Source organism: Seriola lalandi, unplaced genomic scaffold (assembly GCF_002814215.2).
Source record: "Seriola lalandi dorsalis isolate HSWRI2012SDOR001 ecotype SW California unplaced genomic scaffold, Sedor1 jcf7180002054885, whole genome shotgun sequence".
Classification (NCBI taxonomy): domain Eukaryota; kingdom Metazoa; phylum Chordata; class Actinopteri; order Carangiformes; family Carangidae; genus Seriola; species Seriola lalandi.
This window is the reverse complement of record NW_019525437.1, coordinates 347,394-359,426: the sequence shown is the minus strand read 5'-3', so window position 1 is coordinate 359,426 and position 12,033 is coordinate 347,394. Positions and strand designations below refer to the sequence as shown.

The 12,033-nt window shown below is 41.6% G+C and overlaps 1 protein-coding gene across 1 annotated transcript in view; it reads right to left on the bottom strand.

The window, feature by feature from the left end:
• LOC111671676 (receptor-type tyrosine-protein phosphatase F-like) overlaps positions 1-12,033 on the bottom strand; it is an 82,583-nt gene that overhangs the window by 34,866 nt on the left and 35,684 nt on the right. The window contains exon 8 of the mRNA XM_087179974.1: positions 8,773-8,882. Within this exon, the coding sequence (XP_087036100.1) occupies positions 8,773-8,882 (110 nt within the window). The remainder of the gene's footprint in view (positions 1-8,772; positions 8,883-12,033) is intronic.

The following is a 12,033-nucleotide window of genomic DNA, read 5'->3' as shown; positions in this document are numbered from 1 at the left end:
CTGTTACAGGTCTATTATACACTGGTAACACATTTTGTACCCTCTGGGGTTCCTCGCGTCCAAAAAAGGACAGCTTTTTTTTCATGGCAAACCATGACAGTTCAATTGCTGCTAAATGTGTGTGCATGCTGGCTTGTAACCTGTCATGTGTTTTGTGGGGAACTGATTAGGTTATCATTACAAGCCTCTGTGGGACATAAGCTGTGAATCAGATTCAGAATCAGAAAACTTTATTGATCCCCAGGGATAAATTTGTTTGCGCAACAGTTGCTCCTTAGCAAAGAACAGAGAATATGAAGTAGAAAAATACAATACAGATTAAAATAAAAATAAATGTCTACATATATATCTATATACACAAGATAAATATATGCATAAATAGAAATATGTAAAGAAATGTGTAAGTGTATGAGTATTAGAATTGCACTTTACAAATTCCACTTCCCTATACGTATAATGAAATAAAAATAAATTATGATGTGAAATTGACACTCAGAGGGAAGAGTTGTACAGTTTGATGGCCACAGCCAGGAATTCCTTCCTGTGGCGCTCTGTGGTGCATCTTGGCTGGATTAGTCTGTCACTGATCCTATGCTGCACCAGCATACCTTGGAGTGGGTGGGAGGTGTGGTCCAGGATCGTCTGTAGCTTAGACAGCATCCTCCTGTCTGGTACCACCGCCAGAGAGTACCACTCCATCCCGACAATGTCACCAGCCTTCTGGATCAGTTTGCTGAGCCTATTGGTGTCTGCCACCCTCAATCTGCTGCCCCAGCACACAACAGCAAACAGGATAGCGCTGGTCACCACTCATAAAACATCCTCAGTATTTTCTTGCAGATGTTGAAGGAACCCAGCCTCCTCAAAATGTAGAGATGGCTTTGACCCTTCTAGAGGACTTCAATGATGCCCAGTCCAGTTTATTGTCTATGTGGACCCCCAGGTACTTGTTGTCCTCCACAGTGTCCATGCTAACCGCCTGGATGGAAACAGGGTTCACCGGTGCCTTGTTCCTGCTCATGGCCACCATCAGCTCTGTTGTTTTTGTCACACTGAGCTGCAGGGGGCCGACATGCATGCATACAGCAAGCCAAGGGTCCTTTTCTCTCTGGACAGACACAAATTATATCTCCTCTTCTCCTCTCTTCTCCTCTCCCCTGGTTGCCATTGTCTTTGCACAGCTTTCTTCCTTCATTTCTTCATACCTCCTCTGCATCCCCTGTGTGTCCTTCGTGGCCTCAGCGCAATCAGCTGATCCCTGGTGTAAAAAACAATGTGGCCATGGAGATGCTGTGCGGCAACTTGGCTGAATGAAAGAAGTACTTCCATGGTGAAAAAACACAACAAGACATTATCAACATGCATATTTAGAAAGGGATCAGCTTAACAAGTTATAAAGTAAAAAAGTTGAACCCATAGGGTTAAAAAAAAAAAGTACGAAACAGGAGCAAGCGCAACAGGCTGCCGCATGTGCACTCAAGTTGGTGATTAATGCACAATCACAGGGTGATTAACAGCCTTATACAAATGTACAGATGAGAATATTGTGGTTGTTCACAGAGTACAGAAGACGTGTTAAAATAATGGTGTATCAAATCAAAAGTGGTGACATTGTTAAAATTTGTGAATTTTCCCTGAGAGTTGGAGACATAGTTGTGAAAAAGAAGTAAAGCCTGCACAGGGCTTGTGGATACCGCCTTTAGTTTAGACCCTGTAGTGTTTCAACTGGGTGCTGGAGTGCTCCAGAGAAGAATGGGACAGAACAGACAGGTGGCTAAAATTTTATGAAAATAAGATAAGAGATATCGCATGCACCTCTAAGGGGCCTACAGGACAGTGAATAGTTATTGCATGTGCAGCTCAGCCGCACTGGCCAGAGAGTGTATATAGTGCGTGTTAATACTGCTAAAGATAAGTAGTTGTTTAAATAGTAAAACAGTGTTCAAACTGTGTTTGTTGTTAAACTGTACATACCCTTAGGGAGACCAATACTGATGAATGAGGGTGGTGAAGCAGTGGTGAAGATGAGGTGTCTTTTTTAAAACATTATGAGAATGATGGAAATATAGAGACAGGGAGTGAAAACACATTTTTAGTTAGAGCAAACCTACAGAGGCAAGGAGGGTTTGGAGCTTTGGCAAGATGAACAGCAAATTAATCAAAAGCTGTGGCAAATTTCCAAGTTTGTTAAGTGCAAAGGGAGTTTCCTGAAGCACAGTGGAAGGAGGTACACAGTACACAAATGCTTGTCTAGCAGAGGGCTTGGTGGAAAGCCCAACAATTTTTAACAGAGTGCTAGCTCAATTCCCTATGTGGATGATTTGTTAATTTGTTATCTGACAAAACAACAGTGTGAAAAAGACTCAAGGACACAAAGTCAGTAAGGAGAAACTTCAATTCTGTCAAAGAGAAGTTGAATACTTAGGAAGTAATCTGTGTGGGGATAAGAGGCTTATTGTCCACGTCACAGTTGTGGCTAAAGCTCCAAAACCAGAAACAGTAGGACAAATGCTCTTTTTTCTGGGTATGGCAGAATTCAGTCGCCTGTTGCTTTGTGACTATACTATCAAAACAGTACCTTTCTGTGCCCTCATACGGGAGGCAGGACAAACAAACAACTCAGCCTAACTACAGTGGACAGAGGAAGCTGAAGGAGCCTTCAAAGCACTAAAAGGGGACTTGCAATCTGCCATAACACTGGGAAATCCTGATTACTCCAAGCCATTTCATTTATATGTTGCAGAAAAATCTGGTTATGCAAGTGCAGCATTGATGCAAGAGACACCAACAAGCAAGCAGCCATTAGCATTTTACAGCACCAAAGTAGATAACATTGCCTGCCACCCTGTTATCAGGGATTGGCAGTGGCAACCTTCGCTTTTCAAAAGGGCCTCAACATTGTCAACGGGACACAAAGTGTTCCTATATACATCTCACCAATTGCATGCCCTTGCTCAAAAGTCCAAGGTTCATTCTAACTAAGCTAGAAAAATAGGTTATGAAGTTACACTTTCAGCACCTGAACTCACTATCCAGTATCCTGCAATTAGGATAGTGTTACCTATAAATGGAAGAATGACTGTGTCCAAGCAACAGACACTTGCATGCAAGCACGTGATGATCTGTATAATCAACCAATCACAGCAAATCATAGCAGATCTCACGTTGTTTGTCAATGGCTCCTGTTTCAGAGATGCTACAGGAAACCATGCTGTACTTGTGAGCAAGGCATGTACAATTAGATAAAGATAGCACTTTAACAGAAGTTCACGCAACCACGGTTGGACAACCATGTTTTGCACAGCTAGCAGAAATCAGAGTTTTAACAGCTGCATTTAAGTTGGCACAAGGACAGCATTTCAATGTATACTGAAGGGATATGTTATGTTTACTACTGTATGCTTTGAGAAACTGAGTGGAATATTTTCAATGTGGAAATTGTAATTGGGAATTGATTTTCATTGTATCGCCTCATGTCATGTTTATTTTGCTGTTAAGTAATACATCTATTCTTCTTGGTTTGGTCTCACACATACATTTAAAGTGTAATATTTTCAATGTGAGGATTACAATCGGGAATTGAAAAATAAATAAAGCCAAGTGTGAAAGGTTATGTTATGTACAGCATTAACTTGAATCCATAAAGTTATCTTCCAACAGGTGAAAGGTGCCACAGAGGAGAGGGAAGCTGCTATCCCAGACCAACTGCAGAGGATGCGCCCAGGAGAGTGGGTATACATTAAGGCGTTCAAAAGAAAGTGGGACCAACCCAGGTCTGAAGGCCTCTTTAAAGTCATCTTAGCAACACCAACAGCTCTAAAGGTTGAAGGTAAGAAAGTTTGTGTGCACCTCCACCACTGTTGCACAGCAGATGACCCAGAAAGAACACTTGAAGTCTACAGAAGAAGTCAAGTATTGGCTCATTAGGAGCAAGGCAGGGAACTGAATCAGACACAGAAGATGAACTCACAAGCCCAGCAGAAAGTCAAAGAGGGCAGAGATCAGACACAGCAGGACCATCAGGAACATGAAGACAGAGAAACCAAATACAGAGGTTATGGAGATTAGGGGCCATAATTATGATGATATTCTTGCTAATACATGGAGTTTTAATACAGAACTGTAAAAAGTTAGAGCCAACGCTATAAAAAGGGCAGTTGAATAATTGTGCATTAGCAGGAAAAATCACAGTACCACTAACTAAACATGTCCAAACACTGACCCAAAGCCCAGATAGCAGCAAAATAGTCAATCTTGCTGATGAACGGCACAAAACCAAAGGGGTGATGAATCAGTAAAACTCCATCAAAAACAAAGTGTGCTTAGAAGTCTACATGGAATATTTGGTAAACTGAAAACGTCAAAATGGGAAAACAATATGTTTTACCAGTGGATGCAGTATGTTGCAAGTAAGCATGTGGTCTTGGGTGACATGTTGGAACACTAAGAGAATTCCCCAAATGATGCCCCTTCCAAGTTTTGACTCAAAAGGCTAATGAAAAGGAGACATGCTTTGCATACTGTGTGGTACACATGGCGAGAGGATATGGGAGATGGAGTGACGATGGGAGAAATTGTCCTGTATACTTAGCGGATGAACTTGAGTCTTGGATACCACCAAGGCTCTATGGCTCTATAAGGTTCTATAAGGTTTTATAGTTCTATGTCAATAGACGGATCTATTTGTCATGGAAGAGGACAACAATCCCAAACCTTACAATAGGATCACGGCCACTGGCAGATGTGTTTTGGTTGTGTGATGACAATAAAAAGTAACAGTAGTACTACCAACAAACTAGACAGGAATTTGCACACTGGTTATGCTGACAGGACAAGTACAGTACTTGGTTCTCCATCACAAAATAAAAGTAAAACTGAACGAAGTCTAAATTCTATATTGAAGACGGAACCACACACAGTGCCCTCAGATAATCAGGCAGTAGGGGAAGACTGGATCATTTCAGGACAAGTAATAGGGAGCATACCACAACCAATTATAGGTGCAATGACAAATGCACACTAAATAGCACATAACAGCAGATTGATAAACTATTTATGGTACAATCAGCAAAGATTTATTAACTGGTCCATATCAGCAATAGGATCCATGCATGAACAACTGCATGCAACATCCTTGATGGCTTTGCAAAATAGGTTTGCTTGGAAGAAATACTAGCAGAATAACAAGGAGTCGGTAGTTACAGTGGAGAAGAATGCGGTACTGTTATTACAAGCAAACAACCTGACAAAAATATTACAAAAGTTAAAGACATGAGGGATGAACATGTGGAAAATTCTAACCGGAATACCAAGGCACATGCCTGTTTAACAATCTGTCTTGGAGAAAATTCCTACAGTTCATAGGAATGGTGATTGGAACACTGTTGTCGATTGACATGGTGGATGTGTTGAAGTGGCTGTGGCTCAGGAGGTAAAGCAGGTCTTCCACTAATAAGAAGGCCGGTGGTTCGATCCCCAGCTCCTCCAGGTTGCATGTCGAAGTATTCTTGGGCAAGATGCTTTTCTAGTCTTACTGAAAAGACTAGAAAAGCACAATATAAGTCCATTTACCATGAGTTGCGTGTTTCCACTTATTCAAATAATGATCGACTTAGTAACCGGACAATTTCCCCTTCAAATTCACAATGAAATTCTGTATATGATCATCCACGTGAATGTGTGTATGAGGAAATTAATGTACAGGTAGCAGGTGACCAACCACTTGAATGTGTTTGTGAGGAGGTGGATTTGAAGGATGTACAGATCAATTTATTATTAATTAATAAAAATTGCAAAATAGCAGAGCAACCAAAAAGACAAAAAAAACATGGAAAGGAATCATGACCCAAGAATAAAGGAAAGGCGGAAAAACAATATAATGAACTCCAAACCACATTAGATCTCTTACCATATGGTCCAATACAGCTTCATGCGTCTAAAACTGTTTTACAATACTTAGGCTACTCAATGCAATCAGAAGGGTATCTGTTACTATCACCACCCTATGACATCTGTTGTATGGTGTATGGAAAGAGTTTGCTGCAAGAACTGGCAAGCAGCAGAATGTTACATACTAAGACAGTCCATACTGTTTGGCACTCACACTACAATAGCAAGGTATGGGAAGAAAAGCATAGAAAAGCTTTCTGGCAAATACAAACACAGTTACAGAAGGACAAACTTATGCTTCACACTGGTAGTCATGTATGTTTATATCATATGGACTATGCTAAGGGTTGTATGGTTAAAAAAGTGAACTAATTAAACTTTATGTTATCTTGATAGATAGTCATGGTAGAAGGCCCATACAATTGGGACAATAACCAACCCTTCTGTCCACCCTCAGAAGTCCAATTCCACAAGAATCAGGGCTATTACACAAGGTGCAGATACGTCTCCAGTATAGACTTCAGGTAATCCCCTTTGATCCAGCTAAGATGAGACCAGGCATAGGGTTCTCCCCTCAAGGACCCTACAGGGAACCAATGGTACCAACAGGGATATGCTCCAGGCCCCTCAGGCGCAGGTCAAACTCTGCAGGGATGTGCTCCAGGCCCCTCAGGTGTGGGGCCAGCTCCAGGACCAGCAGAACTAGGATAGATGGCCCAGCAACTGAGAGCATCAGGTCAAGCAGTTCCAATCCAAGGATACCAACGTAGGAACCTTTCTACCTCCTGCACCACCACCATCAAAGCCCTCACTGCTGTTCCAGCTGGTCCAACAGCAAGATATGGCAGTCGAACAGCAAGACATGTCAGTCGAAAAGCAAAACATGTCAGTCCAACATCAAGAGATGTCAGTCCCACAGCAAGAACCACCAGCTATGACCAAGAGTCAGAAGAGGAGTCCTACTCTCCAACCTCACCTAACCTAGGTCCTTCACCTACATGGCCATGGTCACCACCGAATGATCCTGACAGGCAGGCCCAACCTATTGAGGATCCACTCCCACAGCCATCAACTAGCGCTGATGCTGAACTGAAGCTGCCGATGCTGATCCACCCATTGAAGTTGGAGACAAAAACACATTGGCTGATATGATGCTGCAGTAGTTTTGCCACATGATATCCAACCACCCAAAGGAAGAGTGACAGGCACTGAGCCTCATGAGGAGTAAGGAGCTGAAGTGGCACTCTAACAAAAAAGACCTGATTGACAAACATTGTCGTTACAGACAACTTTAACAACATGTGTGGGAATTTGGCCCTTGACAAGGATCTTGTTGCTCACTGTATCAACATCCTTGTAGTAAACTTTCATTAAAATGCATTCAGCATTATCAATATACTGAATGTTAAACTTATAAACTCAATGTATCAGCTATATCCACAGCTGAAGTTAAGTTTGTTATAGCATGTAACCTTGAAGGAAGGGATTAAGTTCTTTTTTTTTTTTTAAATGGTTGGAAAGTCCCTGGAAACAATGGTATGAGGGTTCCCTGGATTTGAGGAAATCCAGGGAAGGCTGGACACCATTGTTTCCAGGGCGTTGATAGGTTGTTTTTAGAAAAATAGTTGGAAAATTCACCTATGAAGGAGGGATGGTTTTACTACATAAGATAAAAGATATAAGAAGGAGCTGGCTTGGGTTTGTCCTGTGAAATGGAATAAACTCTATTACATGACTATCTCCAGTTAATTCCTTAAACTTTTGAGACTCCAGTATCTGTGCATCACTGTTGTTACATGTTGGTGAAAATGTCCAGACTTAAACTCTGGCCCAGACCTGGACTCCTGCCCTCCAACAACTATCAAATGCACTAATTAAATCAGAATGAATATTAGTTGTATACAAATTTTGTAGGCTGTTGAAAAACATATTATGAATCATTCATTTGACCTAGCTTGGAGAGACAGTGCAACTATGCCAACCCAATGCGCACACAGAGAGGGAGAGGGGGAGAGAGAGAGAGAGAGAGAGTTATAGAGAGAAAGCTGGTCATATCAAAATACCGATAGAAAACTTATAAAGTATGAACGCTGACGGTTACCATATTTATTTAACCCTTTATTTGTAGGTGTGTGAAAAAATTTGAACAAATCCTTTCTGCATGTAGAACAAATAAGGTAGACCACACTGCCTTTTTAATCATTGGGATTTATGCTGCTTCAACAACAATAAATCACTGAATGCCTTATGGACTGTATTTTCATTGTTTAACAAACTGTGTTCTTTTAGTTCCCTCACTCGTTAGATGGGCAATATACAATGCCTATTTGTAGGTGAAGAAGATACCATAATATGGTAAAGTATTATTACAGTAGTAAGCCAAAGCCAAATCCTGGATAGCCAGCTAGTATAGGCTACCAGCAAAACAACTGGGCAAGCATGTTTCCTACCAGTACACTGTAAGATGAATGACAAAGTTAAAATGTCCTCCTCTTACTCCTCATCACTAGTTCCCTAATCATCAACATTCTCAACTACCAGTTTGTTGTTGAACTATTCCTCCTCGTCATTTTCCTCATCATTCTCCTCCTCCGCCCCCTTCTTCAACTTCTTCAACTATCCCTGTCATGGCTGAGCTAACTGCACTCGCCCTGCACATTGCTCTAATTCTATGAAACAGTGGATTAGGTGGTCCTCGCTGCCGTCAGTTGCCCTATTCAGGCCAAACAACTTGAAGGATGATGCCACAAATGAATTTACACACTCACTCCCTCTCTCTCTCTCTCTCTCTCTCTCTCTCTCTCTGTCTCACACACACACACACACACACAAACACCTTGGAGCAGTCTTTCACCAGCTCTGTACTCAACTTCATGTGTCTACCTTGTGTCTGATAGTTGAGTCTCCTCATCTCCACAGGGTCTGAGGAGTGGGCCAGTAGTGAGTCCTTGAAACCTGCCATGTGCTCATCCTTGGCTGGAGATGTTCGCTTCCTAGGGGAAGAAGTGGCGTGATGAGAGAAGGTCACCATTTAACCATTAAACCATATAGGACACAAATTAGTGCAGTTTTGAAATTTAATGTGATGCAAAAATGTTTTCAGCATCATGTTCACATAGCTTTGATCATTGTTGAGATATTATGAAAGCTGTGAAGTGAGAATCTCTATAAATATCACATAGAAACCAAGCAATTGCTATGCGAGAAATAAGATTGAATAATGGATTCGCAGTGTATTTTGGAACTTTGGACAAAACCTGCTTTCCCCTTCTGAAACATGAGATTCCTCTCTCAGAAAGAAAGAGCACTGAAAAGTTAAACAAATACTTAAAAAACGTGAAATCAAATTACTTTCCTCATAGTGTGTTGTGGATTTAATAGATTGGTTTTGGTTTTGAGCAAGGATATTCTTCAGGGTTTCGTTATAAAGTTCAGTGCCATGTCTTTAACACTGTTTGACAAAGGCATTTTTTGAAGTTAGGTGCAAACTAAAGGGCTATCATTGCACAATTTGGTATTTTACAGAGCAGAAAGTATGAATTTGAGGAAACAAATTAAATCATTTTGACAAAAAGTAAATAAACAAATTAGCAATTTAATTAGGAAGAGAAGAGATGAACACTAGGAAAAGAAGAACATTTATCAAGCTCTATATTGAAATATTTCTGTTTTCTGCAAGAAAGTATTGTTCAGGCATCAATTTTTATGAAAAAATTTTAGATTTTTCAGGTGTGGCGTTTGTTTTGCAGGCAAAGCTGCAGGTGTGAGAGTGACTGAGAGATGAAAAAACACTGAGAGAGGATTATTCTGAGGGCAAGCTAAGCAGGATTTGTGAATTCAGCATTCAGAGGTGAACAGCAGAAAACACACCTGAAGAAACAAAAATGCTAAAGCGTACACAATCACTAACACACAAGACACACATGCTTACAAGCACTGTCGGTTAAAGCCTTTTTTCCCTTTTACGCATGTAAGGTAAAAAACGGCTTGAAGACAGCTAGAGAAGCTGGCATGACGCTGTGAAAGTGTAACAACAATCTGTCACGTCTCATCATCACTGTTAGAAAATACGAGGACGATGTGCAGAAGCGAAGTGGGACGTAAAGTAGTGTAAAAGAACTGACAGACTCACTAACCTTTCTTGTTTGCTGCATCCAAAGAAAGCAGGCAGACATTGAACAAGAGGGTGGAAAGACAAATATTAATTTGCAACATGTCAGCAGTCGGAGTACCACACAGCGTCGCAGTAAACAGGTGTTTAAAGTGCCACGCTTATCAGTTTGATACATCAATATGGCCACATGGTACGCACACACCATGTGTTGGACAAGGTGGACAAGGCAATAACATATCTCAAGAGGACAGATTATAGATAGAATTTTCTCAACAACTGCAATGAACGCTACCAAAAATTAGCGTTCTCGTGGACAGTATAGTATGTGAGTGCTCCACACACTTATCTGAGCTTCTCTAGTAATCTAATTATGTTCATTTGGACAGCTACAAGCCGCATTTTTGTTTCTGGACCCTCAGGGAAAATCATTGGAATTTATCTGTCCAATGCCTAGAATAATAATAGAAAAGAATTTGCTGTGTTTGTCCTTATAACCAATTTAAGACAAAACATGGGAGGATCTAGAAAATCAGACTAACATGTTTTGCACTAAGTCTGAGTTTGATGGGTTCATGCAGACATGCAGACACACACACATACACACACACACACACACACACAGTGATTACTTTTAGCACAGTTAGTTATGTATGTTAGATATTAGTTAGTGGTTTCCTGTTTTAGTTATTTTTCCTGCTGGGTTTGGTTTCCCTCAACAGTAAACTGCTGTCCAGGAGCCTGTTCATAATTCAGATCTCTCAGCAACAGACTTTTGGATAGCAACGGAACCATAATTAGGAACACATTTAGCAGTGATGTGGACTTAGATCAGCAAGTGATTTAAGGGTATCTGAAATTCAAACACATGAAGAGAGAACAAGAGTAAAAGGAAGAATGAAATAAAGACAAAATGAGTGTTGCTATTTGAACAAAGCAGCGGCCATATGGATGCTAGGGGGGGTTCCCTGGAGGGAACCCAAGACCTCTCCTCTGGTCCATAGCCCTCCCAGTCCACTAGGTACTGACATCCACATCCCTGATGGCGCATTGCCAGGAGGCGCTTAACAGTGAAGGCAGGAACCCCATTGCTGACCCAGGGGGATAAGAGTCTGGAGCAGGGAACCAATGCGCTTTCGTTAACAGGTTTGGCACAGAAGACATAGAATGTGGGTTCAACCCTCCAGGGCGTGGGGAGATTGAGGCATTCTGCCGTCAAGTTGACCACATTGCAGATGGGAAGGGACCCATGAAACATGGAGCTAGTTTATGGACTCCACTTGCAGAGGTAGGTCTTGAGCTGATAACCAGACTCTCTGACCAGGACGACAAGCTCGAGCTAGAGTACGCTGTTTTCAGAAGTTGGGCACGGGTCCCTCCAGGTACATCAACACCTGTGAAAGAAAGCCAATGCCGAGGAAACCCCCATCTCCACCTCCAGATCTGGGAACAAGGGAGGCTTTTAGCTCTAAGCACACTGGAAAGGAGAAAGACAAATGGCAGAACAGGGTTGGGTGTTGTGTGCATACTCAGCCCACACAAGGTTCTTACTCCAGGCGGAAGGGTTGTGTGTAGACAGGTCTCCAATTCCTGGTTCATCCTTTCTGCTTGGGGGTGGTAACCAGACGAGAGACTGACTGAGGCACCCAACAAAGTACAGAATGCCTTCCAGAACTGTGAGATGAACTGGGAGCCCCTGGTTGAACATAACATCCCTAGGGAATCCATGTATATGAAAAACATCACCTCTGCCATCGCCTTGGCAGGGGGTAACTTAGGCAATGGAATGAAATGCACAATTTTGGAGAAACGACCCACCACCCTGAGAATGGTGGTGTTGGGTCTGAGCTCTACCTCATGAGCTGGACACCAAATATGTTGGATTTCAGTTGTTTATCAATTTATTGGCTATCATAAATCAAGAAAATATTCATATTAAAAATATTAATATTAAATAATCACTTTAAAATGAATTAAAGTTCACGGGGCACCAGCCTAAACTAATAGGCAAAATAGCCAATATGGGTTTAGTC